The 17,360-nt window shown below is 33.9% G+C and overlaps 1 protein-coding gene across 1 annotated transcript in view; it reads right to left on the bottom strand.

Moving 5' to 3' along the window:
* Positions 1 to 17,360, bottom strand: part of EYS (eyes shut homolog) — a gene marked incomplete at its 5' end in the record, with an annotated part of 1,696,555 nt that overhangs the window by 259,346 nt on the left and 1,419,849 nt on the right. Inside the window, 1 exon segment of the mRNA XM_079147376.1 lies at positions 10,693 to 10,846. Coding sequence (XP_079003502.1) covers positions 10,693 to 10,846 — 154 coding nt within the window.

Here is a 17,360-nt window from a genome sequence, read left to right as displayed (position 1 = left end):
AGGAGGATAAAGATATATAGATAAGGAGCTATTAAAAGAATCTGATTAAAAGCTACTTAATGATAAATGGTGGGGCAAACTTATAGATAGATTCTTTGATATAAGTGACCTTGATTAAGGAGTATTTCAGGAAAAATATCAAAATACTAATGACATTTAAACACATGATATCTAGAGGACCATGTCCTAAGGAGCAACCTGTTTCAGTTACTTATAAGTTGCGTAGATTTACATAATTCCTTATTCTGTTTATGCCCCAGTTTCCTCATCTCTTAAAAGAGTATCAGAAAAGTAACTAACCCTTAAAGATATTTTGAGTGAGATTGTGAATAAAATATGGATCATAGTATTTGTTACATAAGTTTAAAATAAATACTGCTATTATGTAGCAATTAATACATGTGCTGAAATGACTATAATGAGATTACTGTTATGCAGGTGGAATTTTAGCACATCATTGTAAATAAAATTTTGTTTTGTTTATTGACCCCAAACTTACCAGACACTTATATTTTGGCCTCATAATCATTGGAACAGCTTTCTCCCCTGCTGTCACAGAAAGAAGTCTGCTTATGATAGTGCAGGTGGTGCCCACTCCATGATCCGCTCATATGCATTTCATACCATGTGCCAAAGTCTGGCCTCAGCTCCAGGCTTACCACTTTTTCATCTATGGAACTGTAAAGAGGCAGGCCTAGCAAACAAGGAACTGCAAACATATTTCCACCAGAGGATAGTGCATTAAACACCCCACTAACTACTCAATTATAGAGTGTTTGTAATGAGATGCTCTACAACGAATAGTAGCGAATTTTTTTTTTCTAATTTTAGAGTAGCAGTAGAAGAAATGGACTTAGGTAGATGATAAACTGTAGTAACAGTATATGCTTGAGAGATACTTGATACTTTTCAAAACACTTTCATATAGATGATATTCACAGAACCTGTATAGCAGAAAATGGGTACTATTACCTTTATATTTCGAAGAAGAAAACAGATAAGTAAGAGTATCTGCAGATTTACAGAGAATTCCCCTCCCCCCCACTTTCCCCTTTCCTATTTTCACCCTTCAGGTGACCTGTGCCTTCATGCCGAATCAGAATGAACCTATAAAGTTGTGCTGGGGCAGTACTCCATGTTCTACTGAGGTATCATTGGATGGTATTAATTGTGGTTATGTATGTCCACCCTGATGCACATCTACACCATAAGAAGTTTGGGGTTGTTGTGATTATTAGTTAGCTCTGCTTCCTGAGTCACTATTTTACAGATAACTTCTATTAAGAGACATTGAAACCTTGTCATATACTTGGGGAACTCAGCTCCCTTTTTCTTATGGTAGAGTGATAGTGAGTGTGGTAATATATATCCAGTTATCTAAAACATAGCTTGTTTTGATATAAATCAAATCCAAGTGTCTAGGGCTTCATTAGTGCTGATGCAGCCCTGAGCCTTACCAGTTGAAGTGAATATGATAGTGTGCTGCCCTGAGTAGCCTAGGTTTTTTTGTTTAATAAATAGAATCCCATTTTATCTTTTGTTGTCGTTTTTTTGTATTGGATGATGGAGATTGACTGCAGAGGCTTAAGCATGTTAAGCACACATTCTCCCTCTGAGCTACACACCCAGCCCCAATAGAATCTTTTTTTTTTTTTTTTTTTTTGGTAACAGGGATTGAACTTGGGGCACTTAACCACTGAGTGACATCCCCAGTCATTTTTATTTTTATTTATTTATGTTTTAATTTATTGGTTCTTTTTAGTTATATATGACAGCAGAATCTATTATGGTATAATTGTACAAGCATGGAATATATCTTATTCTAGCTAGGATCCCATTTTTGTGCATGTACAGGTGGTAGTATTCACTGTAATGTTTTCATATATGTACATAGGAAAATTATGTCAGATTAATTCCAATGTCTTTCCTTTTCCTGTTACCCTCTCTTCCCTTTAGCCCCCATTGCCTAATCTACTGAACTTCTATTCCCTCCTCTCATTGTAGAGCTTCCACATATCAGAGAAAACATTAGGCTGGGTCCTCCTGTCTCAACTCAGGAAGACATGAACATTCCAACACCAGAGCTCCCCTCAGGGGCAGCTGAAGCCTCCATTGCAGTGGCTTTGTAATTCAGCTTCTACCTGTTCTTAGTCGAGCTTCCCTCACTGCCTTCTAGGTGTTGTTCCCTAGGACAGTCCCTAACAAACTTCCTGCATGCAAATCCCCATGATGGAGTCTATTTCCAATGAATCTGACCTATGTTACAGTTATTAAGTCTCAGGCCAGAGAGTCTACTCCCTTAATTTCAGGATTTATAATTCATTATAGCATCTCCTTCTCCAATATTTTGTTAGGAATCCTCAGGATTGCTTGCACAATTGTCCAAGTATCAGATTTGTTGTTAATTTCTGGAATAAGACTTCCCTTTTCATGTCTCAGAAATTTTGCATAGAAGGTATGCCAAGTTGGAACTGTGTATCCACCAGTTTTTCTAATGTTTTGTGGCAGAGGAGTTGGAGTTTGTCACTGAAATATCTGTGACTCTACCCTAGTGGAAGGGATGAATGACATTGCTGTTAGCATGTAAGCAGGAGAATGGTCCTTTGCTATTTATTTCTTTGGGAGAGGGAGCAGAATTCCTTAGGCATGGAGAAGTTAACGACAGGAAATTGTTATACTCTAAATGGTGGAAATTTTACCAGTTCCAATGTAAATTAGAAGATGGCATTAAATATTAATATCATTTTGATGCCTAGAAAATTTCAGTTTTATGGTACTTTGTATCAGGTTTCGTCCTGAAATCTGTCTCTTTTGTTTTAATCTTTGAAACATTTTGTCTGTGAAGGGCAGAGTTGTACTTTTCTGATATTATTGGCAATTACAATTAGGTCAGCTATCATAAAGTTAAAAACTAACAGGGACTAGGACACAGTTAAGTATCAAACACTATAAAATAGTGGATTTACTGTGTCTCATGAGATAGCATTACAATAAATTGTCTGAAGAAATATTAAACATTTTTATTACATATTTATTGAGTTCAAAAACTTTGGCTTGTTATCAGTACCTATGAATGGAACCAGGTTTCAATTTTAAAAAATCAGTAAATCTTTTTAAAAGCCTTAAGTTATTCTTAGCTACATTCTGTGTTAGGTGAAAAGGGTTCACAAATGTGAAATCGTAAGTCAATCTGTCTCAATCTCTATGTGCTTTTTGTTCAGTGTATTGATGAGACTGGGGGGCAATTTGTTGGAGAGGAAGATGGTATGGCTTCTTTTAGTTTCATTGGGAAAGTTAGGGGGTTGTCTTTTTTTATTTTTATAAATAGGATGATCTATATATTGAGTCCACTTAGTAAGAATTATTTTAAAGAACTTAATTAAGACATATATATTGTCAAGGATTGAGGCCTAACACTAAGAATGGGTTTTAAACAATTTCACAGTAAAATATCTTCCCTGGTAGCTGTTTTAAGGCAGCAATCAAATATTCTCCAACCGTAATAATAGATCCTAATTAGGGAGAGACATGGGGCCTTCAGAAGTGGGTTGGAAAATACACACAATATAAATCTATATTGTTAAAACACCTCTCCATTTAATGAACAAATAATCCCTTGGTGCTTCCTCATGAATCTTAGCTTTCAACATGTTAAATCTCTTAATTTTAACTGTTCTGTGTGGCAAAGTGTTCTCTGATCCTATCAGTTGTTACTTTTCTGCCCAAATTCCTATATATTCAATTTGCCTGAAAGTATTTATTTGCTTCCTATTGCCTTTTTATATAACTGTCAAAAATCATGTTTTAACATGATTAACTTACAGAGACAGGCAGTTTTTAAGGATGGAAGTTCTTTTTTGCCTTGTACTCTGCTATCACCAATGAGTAATTCAAACTTTATCTACAGTCATTTCTGACGGTTGCAGAAATCAATCACTAATAATAAGAATAAAGAGTATCTAAGCCTTCCTCAGAATATATTGTTCAAAAATTTCTTCTCTTTTTTAAATTTATTTTGATTCTCTGGATTAGAAATAGCAGATGATGATTTTCTGAAGAGCTAAACATCTCTTTCCCTTGATCTTTATGTTCTCCTTACATTTAATTTCCACATAATTTCCTAAATAAGCACAGTGTCATCCATGTCTTGATGCCTTTGCAGATCTTCTTTCATCTGTTGTCCCCTGAATTCCAATTCTTTCTACAAAATAAATCTCAATCCCACTCCATGTTATATATGAACTTGCCCATTGCTATCTCCTTTCCCCCCAGTAGAGTATTTGCAGTCGACCTCTGGATCGGAGGGTTGACCAGTTCTGTCTTCTGGTCTCAGTATTCCAAATATGAGGAGTCATGGACTTCAGTTTTCACTTTTGTAACTTTGCTAATAGCCATTCCATTTAGATGATTTGAACTTCATTGTACAATAAAGAGGGATAAACATACTGCATATCAAACAATCATGTGAAGTATGTTTTTAAAATATCAAACCAGCTGGTTGAGTCCACTGACATATTATTCAATAGATATACTGTGTAGATTCATGTTCACGGATTATGATTTTTTTAGAAAGCTCAAGCTTTTTTTGCATCACTAAGAACCAAAATGATATTTAATTTTCTTGTTTTCCAAGATACAAGCAAAGTATAGAAACACTACATATCAGCAGAGGACATTACCCAATAATCCCAAACAATGATAAAACCACCAATTTGTATGTTGATAGATATACTTTAAAGATTTTTCAGCTTATTTAATAAAAGCAATTTTAGTTTTCAGTAGATTTTTATAATTTAATACAAATAAACTGCATTATAACTTGCTCTACAGCTAGTGTTTATATTATAAATGGACATGTTAGGTATGGATAGTGTGGCTATGGACAAAACAGCAGGAGCAATGTTTAGATTTATGTATGTATATGCTTGTCAAAGTAATAATAAAGTATTGTCCATATTGAGCTCTAGCTTTCCTACATTTCCTCTAAGAAATACCAGATGGAGGAGTAGATAGAAAAGATACAGAAATTAATATTGAAGTGATGAAGATTGACCTTTTTAAAATGAAAATCTTGCCAAACTTTCCATATTGACATGGCAACATTTTATGAATAAATCTAATATCTTATAGATTTAGCACAGTTCAAAAGTCACCATCTGTTTCAAAAAGTGAAGGCTCTCACTATTACATAGTTTTTTGGCTCTAAAACTAAAGGCATGCAATCCATAATTTATAAAATATTAATGATCAGGAATGTGTGAAAAACTTTTACATATTTTAGATCACTGGAAACAAAAGTAACATTTTAAGTTACTCTTGAAATTATGATAATAGATGATGGATATTTTTTCTTTTTGCTTGAAGTTGGGTGGTCTTCTGATCATTCTTTATGAAGATTTACAGGTCAATACCAGCTGGGCAACAAATGGTAATGCAGAGAATATATGTGAAAAATGTCAAAGTGCTGGAATCTGATATTAAGCTAAATTATCTGAGAGGTCTTGACAAATATGAGCATTAGAAGAAACTATTGTTTCTTTCATATATTTTTATAGATTATTTACTAATGAATATCCTCATTTTATATAACTTAAATCCATCTTTGGAATCTTTCTTAATTTCCATTCTTTTGAAGTTCATGCCAGTTGTACATTATTATAAATTGTTTAATCTGTTTTCTTAAACAACTGCAGGAAATGAGCTAATTAAAATGAATAAAAAGTAATCAGCATTGATATACATGTATACACACATACATATATAAGGTTTCTATCTCAATGAAATTAAAAGCTCAATGAGAGATTAAAATCAGGTCTTTATAAAACTCAACAGTATTTTTTTCACTGTGATTTTTTTTTTTTATTTTACAGACTGCATTTTGATCCATTTAAGACTAAATATTTTAAAAGTTACTGTGACAAAATGCTTGCAATGGTTTTACCTGATGTACTTTGAGATCTTTGCAAGTGTTAATAAGGATTTTTGCTGCCCTACTATTAGATGCTTTTTCAGCCTCTGTCCTGTAGGTCTTAAACCATGGGTCACTTTACTCTTATCTGTTAAGGGGTAATGAGGATGTGTGGTTCTGGCAGTTATGCAATTCTTGGCCATTATCTCACTTTGGCTACATGAGAACGGTTAACCAAATGAATGATGAGAAATTGGAGTATGCCTTCAACAGACCTGGTTAACTTTACACCTCTTGGTAAATCATTGAGGAAGCCTTGTAAGGTACTGTTGGACTGTAGGACTTAAAGAAGGTGGAATAGGCTGGGTGGCTTCAAAAGTTCAGGAAATACTATAAATTACATTGAGGAAAGCACACAGTAATTCTTTAAATAAAACTTTCTGCATAAAGAGTGAGCTTTTGTATAGGCCAAAACTGAAGGTGCTAGAAAAATTTAAACTTCAGAAACTTTAAAAGTATATATATATAGTAAGAAAATTTTTCTGAACTTCCCCAATAGAGAATAACCCTTGTGAAAACCAATAGCTCTCTCTATGTGATCCCTTTCAAAATTCGATGAAATGAAAGACAAACTGTGCATGAGTATGAATTACAATGTATCTGTAAAACTGTGATCTCTGCTCCATTTCATTTAAGGAGAACTTCTATCTTGATACTGAATTGACCTCAATCACTACAAGTGGCTTATTCAAGTTTGTTCTACTTCGCCTTCTATCTTACATACATGTGAATTTAACAGGAGGAAACACTGGCTGGTAAAATACAAAATTGTGGCTAAAAACAAAATAAAAATATAAAGCCATCTTGTATATGTTTACCTTAGAGTTTGTTCTACTAACTTTTGAAACAAGTTCTTATAATCATGCTGTATTACTTTATTGTCAAGAACCTTGTAAATATGGAAGAAACCCCATCAACATTCATATGACTAAAGAGGAACATTAATTCATCAGCTTTTCAGGCAGAAACCTAACCTGAATTTGCATAGCAAGAGTCTTGTCAGTGAGAATCAAGATAGCCAGAAAGAGCTATACAAAAAGGCCTTTTTAATTCTAACTTTTCCCCAGTTAATGATAGGGAAGTTAGGGAAGTAAGAAATGTTTGAGGAGATATTATATTTAACCCGACTTAAACATTTTACAATGTATTCATGTATCCAAATGCTGTATTTTACCCCATTAATATATACCATTTTTGTGTTTTTATTGCCAGTTAGAAATAAATGTAATTTTTAAAAAAGAAAAAAAAAAGTGGAGTACATGGGTCAGAGAAGGTGACATAAATAGCACAGATAGGGATAAAGCAAGGATACCCATAGATCAAGAGGTAGACACAAAAAGGCCAGAAGCCTCTAGGATGTGTTTCTTCACTTCCTCGACTCCAGAAGGAATTTTCTCTCATTTGTATTTTAGCTTATTTTTCCAAACTTTGAGACACTTCATCTTATCCTTTTTCTTTATTTTCTGTGTAACAACAGCTTCCACTGAACTAATAATCCCAACCAACAATTAAACATGTTCAGTTCTCTTTCATCTTACATTTTTTTCCTCCTGATTTCTTGTCAACACTGAATTGCTCCTGTATCAGTTTTTATACCTTCATAATCAAACTTCTTCAAAGAGTTATCTTAACTTATTGTCTTAATCTCCCAGGTAGCTTTACTCTGTCCCTGACAAAGAAGTCTTGGGGGGTGCAATTGTGTGGATTGTCCAATGGATTTTTGATGACCATTCCCATTGACTTCCCAAACTTCACTTTTATTATTTGTCTACTACTCTTCTGGTTATTATGTCAGATTCTTACAGTTTTCATCTTTTTCTATGAAGTCATTAAATGTTAGTTCCGACGTTCTGTCTCAGGCAATTCTTTCTCCTCACTCTATACTCCAATCCATGGCCATGTTTCCAACTATCATTTGCAGACTAATGACTCACAGATTTAATTTCCTGTCCTGTCCACTCCTCTGAGCTCAACATCTATATGTTAAATTGAAAACTGCACTTTAATGTTTCAAAGGCACTTTCATCTCAGTACATTTGAGCCTGAGCTCTCAATGTTTTCTATCAAACCTTCTCTTCTTGCATTGTTTACTATTTCACTGGAAGATAAATTCTTTTGTCCAGTTGCACATTGGAAAATGAATATTCATTTATTGATATGTTTTACTGCTAGTATTCAGTCAGTTACAATTTAGTTCCTACTTTTATGTTTTTCTCCTCCTCCTCTTCTTTCTTCTTCCTTTTTTTAGTTCTGAGGATTTAAGCCAGGGACACTTTACCACTGAGTCACATCCCCAGCCCTTTTGTTATTTTTTATTTTGAGACAGTCTGCCTAGAGCTTGCTAGTTTGCTAAGGCTGGCCTCAAACCTGTGATGCTCCTGCCTCAACCCTCCAAGTCATTGGGATTATGGAAGTGTGCCACTGAGCCACTAGTGTATTTCATCCAAGTCACTATTACATCTTATTGAATTTATAAGGGCTTCTGTAGTCACTCCTTAACATAACTACAATGGCCCATTGCATTTTCCGACTGTTGACCTTTCCAATTTAGGGTTCCAGTACTTGGCCACTCTCTTTGCTTCTTTGTTCATTTCACATTGTCTATGATATCTTTGGATATGCCATGTTTCTTCCTACCAGTCTTCTCACATACTCTTCCCTCTGCCTGGAGTACATGCCTCCAGCTTTGCCTGTCTTTTGTTGGTTTGTTTTTACCAAGTCTATTATCAAGTCATTTTTCAGTGAGCATGGGCCAGGCTAATGTAACTTGCTTTAGCATCATGTTTCTCTCATTTCCAAACATCTCAAAAATTTAACTATTCCTTCATTAGTGTGACTGTCAATCTACCTCATTAAAATGGATACACATAAGAATAAAAAAATTATCTGTTTTTGGCTTGCCATTAATTCTAGATATTGTGCTACAAATATAATAGGCACCATTTTATTAAATGAAGAAACAAAATTAATACAGGATTTAAAAAGAGAAGAATGCAAAGGAAAATTAAAAGAAAAAATTAAGAATTATGAGAGAATGCTTAGCAGGTAAGTGTTCAGATATTTGAATTAGTGATGTATAATATAAAATACAAAATCTGCAATGTAGTCTTGGGGTCAGCCTCTATACCACCTACTGTCACCTTGAGGCTCTTGGAGAATATTGCCTATAGGACAAAGCACATCTTCATTTTTGGATAGAGATAACTTCTATCAAAAGACCTCTTTTCTTTCTTTGTTAGGAGAATATCTCCTTTGTTTTATCTGTACAATGATTCGGTTCCAAAGGGTATAACTAATGTATAAATAATAACTTAATTACCTCAGGGTAAAAAGGATTTATGTGGATAAAGTTAATTCAAAGACTTCTTGATTTTCAGTTTTACTGGAAGATTAATTTTTTAACTTTATTTTTACAGAATGCTTTCTATTTGAGGCTACCTAAGAAGTCGAATGATTTAAGGACTGCCCAATTAGTCATTATTATCTAAAAACAAAGAAGAAAATCATTTTTCTAAGAAAGTTTGACCCAAAGTGGAAATAATTTCATATATAGAATGCACTATTTTTGTCTAAAATTATAGCACTAAAAAATTACTTTATCAATAGATGAAGTCATCATTTAAATAGCTTTCATTTAAATAGCCATGTAAATAGTTTTATTAGTTATTCACTTTCTCATTTGACTTTTTATAGTAATCAACAAGCAACACTTGTAAGTAGGTGGTTGCAATGAGTTAATCCATCACTCTGAAAGTTTGTTTCATCTGCACAGAACTTAGTTCCAAAAGAGTGTACCTAATTTACAAATAATAATTTTATTACTTTAGGGCAATTTCATTGCCTTCTTGTTATAATCAACTGAATTGTGCACAAATACCCTTGTTTCTTTAACCATTCAGAAATTTATTGAGTATCTCCTATTGGATGCCCTGCTAAGAGCATTAAAAATGAGTAAGATGCTATCACTGCCTATAAGTTTACATTTTTAGATGGGTGTCAATTTTCTTGATGTGGACCCTGAGAAAGTTTGACTTATGTAGCCTGCATAGGTTAGCCAAAATTCCTTCTCATCAGACTAATGTATTCAATTGACCTCTTACATACAAGCACAGTCAAAAAGTGATATTTTTCACTGATATGGAGGAACTTTAGAGACCATTATCACTAAATTGCTATACTGATAAAGAATTTCCAATTCTTGGCTGTGATATGTAAATTTTGTTCTGTAATACCCTTGAGATGTGACCATCATATTAGTCATTTTTTTTTCTGATATTTCCTAATTCTGAAGCATGAGCTAATTTAAAGAAGGCTTTCTAAAAATGCATATACTTCTTAGAGACTTTTGCAGATAATCCTCCCCCTTTTTTTACTATGCAGCCAGTGGCTCCCCCATGAATTTCCAGCATCCTAAATGCTTTATTGAACAACAAAAATATAACTTAATTTCAACTAAACTACTTTATTATAATATGTTTGCTTATACCATGACATTTGCAAATTGATTTACTTGGTGTAAAACTTGATTGCTACCTGATGCTATGAAATTATACCTTACTTCAATTTTTAGTTTACATTGCCAACTGAAAAGAGTAACTTACAAAACAATTTTCAGATGTACTCTTTTTTCTTTCCTGTATTTGGATAGCTATTACACATACAAATAACATTTTTTAAAACAATGTTCTGCCCTATAATTCAAAGAACTATTGTGGAATACTTACCGTATTGTGATAGGGATGAATACATTGTTGTTAATGCTATAATTAGCAGAAAGAGTCAGGATATTTTGAGAGCCTCCACATCCATATTTAACTGTGGGCCTTCCTTCCAGAAGAAATAAATGAAGGAACTGTTTTTCCAAATTACTCTCGATACCTTTAAGAACAAACAAACACATTAGAAACTCAATGTAGATATGTATTTTTATTCAGCAAAAAATTCAACAAACACAATCTTTTTTTCAAGGAGTAATGACTTATGGATTGTTAATAGTGCTATTAGATAAATATTTATTGTATGTAAATACCATATTAGACTCATACATTATTTTTCACAGCTGAGGATAGTAAGGTATTAACAGTATTAACGTGATTTAGTTTAACTTCTGACTGTGTTTTCCTTGTAGATGTACTTAGATATTTGAAACCTCAATTTCTTTATATATTAAAAAGGGATGAGAGCAACCATTAGAAACTATTCTAATGATTACATAAAAGGATAAATAGAAAGTGCCTGGAAAATACTGAATATATTTATAATAGTAAGTACTGAATCTAAGGTCTAAGCTTTATTTTGTATTATTTCTCATATCATAAAATTATTTAGTTTTGATTACAAAATAATATACATCTTTTGTAAAAATTGAAATGAAGAAAAAAGGAGAAAAACTCCTTTTATTTCAATTTCTTGATCCATTCTGCTTTGAGGTATTCTTTTCCATCATCTATCTATCCACATATAAATATTTATATATCCCCAACTTTATTTTTAAAATGGAGATTATGCTTTATTCATGAGTTCATGAATAACTTTATTCATATTTCTCTTTTCACTTAAATTTTAGACATCTGTCTTTATAAGTTCGTAGACTTCTTTTTTTGTACTTTCTTAATTGAAACATAACTCATGCAGAAAATCACACAAATTGTTAGTACATAGCTCAGTGAGTTATCACAAAGTGAACCTACTCAACCAAATATCACCCCAGTCAAAAAAGAGCATCGTCTGCATTGTAAAAAGTCCTGCAAATCACTACTCATTTCTTTCTTTCACCAAGAATAACCTCTGTTCTGAGGTTGAATATCTATGGCTCGTTTTGCTTCACTATTAGTGGAATTATACTGCATATATTTTAGTGTCTATTTAGTTTTGCTCAATATTACATTTGAGAGATAGTAACTATGCTACCATTTATTTATTTTTCAATATTTTAAAATATTCTATTAAATTAACATTGACAATTCAGTTCTTTTTACTATAGATGGCCATTTCCCTCCTAGTTTTTGGTTATTCTGAATAATGCTGTTATGAAAATCCATGTCTCTTATGTGGAAGGACACACGTTTCATCTAAGAACTCAATTGCTTTGTCAGAAAGTATGATGAACTTGAGTAACTATTATAACTCATTTTTTCAGTATGATTGTATTTACCAGTTTTACAAGAGTTCCAGCTGATCCATTTCCTTATTATTACTATTTGATATGATGACCCATATTTTAGTATTGTTTTATTATATATTTGTTTTTATTTTCCATATTATTGGTGAAGTCTGACATATTCTCATATCTACTGCCCATTTGATACCCTCTTTTGTGATATGTCAGTCTGTGTTTATTTCTCATATTTCCATTTAGTTATTTGTTTTTCCTTCATTGGATACAAGCTGTTTGTGAACTACATGTACTATAATTATCTTCCTATCTTCTCTAATTCTGTAGATTTTCATGCCAATCTCTTAAGGGCAAGTTTTGATAAGTACATTATCTTAATTTTAGCGTAGGTCAATTTGTGAATTATTTCTTTCATGGTTATGAGTAGTGCTTTTTATGTCATCTTTAAATTATTTTTGCTTACTCCGATTATAAATTTATTCTCTACATTATTTTCTGCAGATTTTACTTAAGATCTACACTCTATCTAGAATTGATTTTCTATGAATGTGAAGTATGCAGTTGTGGTTGGCTGAGTAAAGACCTGCAAGAAAGCCATATCCTAATTTCTGGAGCATGAGTGTTACTTTACACTGAAAAAGAAATTTTGTAGATATGATTGAATTAAGAGGCATGACATGGGAAGATCATACTGGATTATCTGTGAATAGGCCCTAAATGTAGTAGCACATGTCCTTACACAAGTGAAGCACAGGAAGATTTGAAGGTAGGGGAGACAAGATTGTCACTACAGAAGTAGAACCTGAAATAATGCAGCACAAACCACAGAGTACTAGCAACCAACAGCTGGGAGAGGTAGAGAATCGTTCTCTCTGTAGCCTCCAGAGGGAACAAGTCGTGCTGATAACTTGAGTTTAGTCCAGGGAGATGAATTTAGGACCACTGATCTCTAGAACGTAGAGTAAATATTTGTTTTAAGTCATTAAATTGTTGGTTATTTACTGCATAGCAATAGGAAACTAATGCTAGATCAACTTTTAATTAATTAATTTTGGTTTATCTGGTCAAATTATTTTTAAATTGGTGCATCTCAATTATGATGGATTTCATTATGACATATTTGCATATATGTAAAAACAGTTCAATCAATTTCAATTCCCAATATTATTCCCTGTCTTCTGTCCTTCCTTATTTCATTCACAATTATGGTAACCAGTTCTATCTATTTTCCTGCAAATGACATAATTTCATTCATTTTTATAACTGAATAAAACTCCATGGTATATAGACCACATTTTCTTTATCTGTTCATCTGCTGATGTACACTTAGGCTGATTCCACATCTTGGGTGTAACAGGGTATGTATATATCTCTAAAGTAGTCTGAGTTTAATTCCTTTGGATAAATACAAGGAGTGGTATATCTGGATCATATGTTAGTTCTAGTTTCAACTTTTTGAGGAAACTCCATACTGATTTCCACAATGACTGTATTAATTTACATTCCCACGAACAGTGTGAGAATTCCTTTCTTTCAGTATCCTTACCAGCCTTTATTATCATTCGTATTCTTTTTTTTTTTTTTTTTTTCCGCCTGGCAATAAATATTTTAATTTGTTTCATTTTTATGATGACAAATAACTTTCAAGTTTATTTCCTTTTTTTGTTTGGTTGCTTAAATACAAAGCTAAACCACAAACAGTACAACCAAGACATTTATCTCACATTTAAATATTCCTGTCGGATCCTCCTCCAATTTGCTGACCACTGACCAGGCTAGTGGGGGTGGGGGGAAGACTTTCTTAGGTAGCACCATCATGAGGCCCAGGGTGGGGATAAGGATGAGGACAGGTTCTCACACCTGTCTCCATTCACATTTACCTGGGACCAGGGTGGATAGGAGCCCCAGCCCCACGGACTGAAGGTGGACAGTGCATGAGAATCAGACCCCTGGGGAGGGAAGAGGAAGCCAGCAACCCTCCTGCTATCACATTCAAGGTGAGACCTGAGCCGCGCCCTTGCTCCCTGGCTGTGGGCCCTGCCCGCTCCCTGTGCTCGGTCCTGAGCTCTAGGCGCACAATTCGAGTTATGGCTGCGCTTCTCAGGAAGGACACCAGGTGGTCTGGACGAACAGAAGGCCTCCACAGCAGGTCCTGGAACTTTCAACCCAGCAGAATTGGGCAAGGGGGTGGGGGGATAGGGTAAATAATTTCTGGTCCCGCTACAAAACTTTATTTTTGATTAGAATAGAGTACCATATCAAATCTCTTCTACAAAAACAAAAAAACCCCAAAACAAAACAAAAAAATTGCAACCACTTCACTCACTTCAAGACCTATGTACAAGAAGTTGTTTTCTGTGGGTTTTTTCCTTTTTTCTTTTTCTTTTTTTTTTTAACTTTTATTATTATTTTTTTAATAAACTCCATGTTCACATTTCTATAAAGAATTAACCCGGTTTCAGGAAGCCCTGCCTTGGCAGGGGCGGGGAGCAGCGCTTGTCCCTGCCCGCCTCTAGGGTGACTGCCACACCCTGATGCTTCCGGGTGCCCGGAAGAGCGGCCGCCTGTGGAAGAGAGCGTCTCGGCCCGGCCGTGCCCCGGCCACGGTCAGTAAGCTTTCAGGAAAGCAGAGGGGAGGACTAGCTTACTGCGAAACCTGTTTAAAAAAATAGTCATACACTTCGAGGTCCAGACGTGAGAACAAGAGCTTGGAGACATCCGTCCAGGCAGCGAGGCCCTGCGCCCGCCTGTCCTCAGACGCCGGGTGTGGGCCCGTCCTGGCTCTTCACCTGGAGGCAGGCGACACCCGGCTTCCTAGGTCACGTTTGACTCTTTCCTCTAAAACCTGTGCCGAGTCTTTGACTGCATGCACGGGAAGCACAAACGTTCAACTTGTATGCAAAAAGGTACAAAAACAACTAGAATATAAAAGTTTTGGTAATATAAGGCCATCTGTTCAAGTCCACCTTGGAAACCTGTAACAGATATTTAAATACTACAGTGAAAAGGCATCTGAATATACTCTTTAAAAACATCTGAAATGGATGGAATGGATGGGAATTTTAGTGTAGTTATGATTCCATTTCCCTGATTGCTAAGATTTTGAGTTAAAAAAACAAACAAACACAAGATTGATAAATTCATTGTCAAACTAACCAAAGAAAGAGTGAAGACTCAAACTAATACAATTAGAGATGAAAATGCGATATTATAACAGATACAATTGAAATTCAGAGTATTATTAGGTACAATTTTGAAAATTTATACTCCAATGAATTGAAAAATTTGGAAGAAATGGATAAATTTCCAGAAAATACGACTTTCTGAACTGAACCAAGAAGATACAGAAAACCAAAACAGACTGAGTTTTTTTTCAATTTTGTTTTTCTAATTTATTCAAAACCATCAAAGTAAATAATTTTAATGCTACATTTACTGGATTCTCAGATATCTTGGAATATGTATTTTTAGTGTTTTTGAGTGTCACTATTGCCTATATTTTCTTTTATTCTTGTCAGTATTGATAAATATGTTTTATGATAATGACATTTTCATAATCAAGTAATGTAAAAAGTACCAATAAACGTATCTTAAATTTCTCCAAAATTATAGCCCTCAGGAATGGCTAGAATTATATTCATTGAAAATCTTTAGAGATGCAAGGATTCATTTGTTTATTTTTTGTGGTGCTGGGATTAAACATACAGTTTTGCACATCCTAAGCAAGTGCTCTACCATATAACTAGACTTGAAAAAATTTAAGGATCATATTACACATGTTTTTTAAAATGAAAATTATATTAAGTGGTAGTTCTTAAACTCAGATCTATGGACCTCCTTACACACTTAAAAGCTATTGAGAAAACCTAAAGAATTTTTGAAAAACAAGGTTGGCATGTTTTGATAAACTGAATTAGAAGTTAAGACTGAGCCCAGCACAGTGGCACATTCCTGTAATCCCAGTGATTGGTGAAGAGACAGGAGGATCGTGAGTTCAAAGCCTTGGCAATGGTGAGGTGCTAAGCAGCCACTCAGTGAGACTCTGTTTCTAAATAAAAATACAAAATAGGGCTGGGGATGTGGGCTCAGTGGTTGAGTGCCCCTGAATTCAATCCCTCGTAAAAAAAAAAAGAAAAAAAAAGAAAAAAAAAAGAAAAAATAGAATTTAGTATTGAATTTTCCCCCAAATTATTTATTGGTTCATTTAAAATTCCCATTATTTGTTCCCCTATACAACATAATTTGTGAAAGTAATTTTACTTTCCAACCAAAACATTGTAAGAAGAGCAGTCTTATTTATAATTTTTCCATTACTTTAATGTCAAAGAGTAAGAGAGCTAGATTTTCATATCTTCCCCTCTATTTAATCTATGTGAATTATTGCATTGGTTGAAGTAAATGAAATTCAGTCTCACATGCAAATGTAATTGGAAAAGGTGGACTATTTTAATAGCCTGGAAAAGCATAAGGACTTTAATTCCTTTAAGTTTGGTAACAGTGTGGATTCTGAAAGAGTGTAATCTTTGCATACTCTGTTACATTAAAATTCTTACACTTTGAATATCTATTTAACCACGCATGATTTTGTAGCATCATGATCATTTGAAAAGTATTGGTTTATCAAGTTAAGTAGATAATTCAATGTTGAAACATTTTATTATGTCCCATGAAAATCAAGCTTATTAGTCTTACCACTGAATCATTAGAAATTATTAGGAAACTCTCAATGTAGATTTTCCCAACTTCTAATTTTTCTTTGATAGCTCAAATTGTACCATTGGTCACAAATACTGTTAGCTATTTTCCTTGAAGTAATGGGCTTATTTTTTTTTTATTGTAAACAAATGGGATACATGTTGTTTCTCTGTTTGCACATGGAGTAAAGGCATACCATTTGTGTAATCATAAATTTACATACAGTAATGTTGTTTGATTCATTCTGTTATTTTTTCCCCTTCCCTCACCCCTCCCACCCCTCTTTTCCCTCTATACAGTCCTTCCTTCCTCCATACTTGCCCCCCTCCCTAACCCTAACTCTAACCCTAACACTAACCCTTCCCTCCCCCCATTATGTGTCATCATCCACTTATTAGCGATATCATTTGTCCTTTGGCTTTTGAGATTGGCTTATCTCACTTAGCATGATATTCTCCAATTTCATCCATTTGCCTGCAAATGCCATAATTTTATCATTCTTTTTTTCTTTTTTAATTTATTTTAATTAAAAATCATAAATTTACATAGGGCAATGTTGTTTGATTCATTCTGTTATTTTTT

The sequence above is a fragment of the Sciurus vulgaris genome, assembly GCF_902686455.1.
Source record: "Sciurus vulgaris genome assembly, chromosome: 7".
NCBI classification, from domain to species: Eukaryota; Metazoa; Chordata; class Mammalia; order Rodentia; family Sciuridae; genus Sciurus; species Sciurus vulgaris.
The sequence above is the reverse complement of the archived record's forward strand: the minus strand, read 5'-3'. Positions and strand labels throughout refer to the sequence as shown.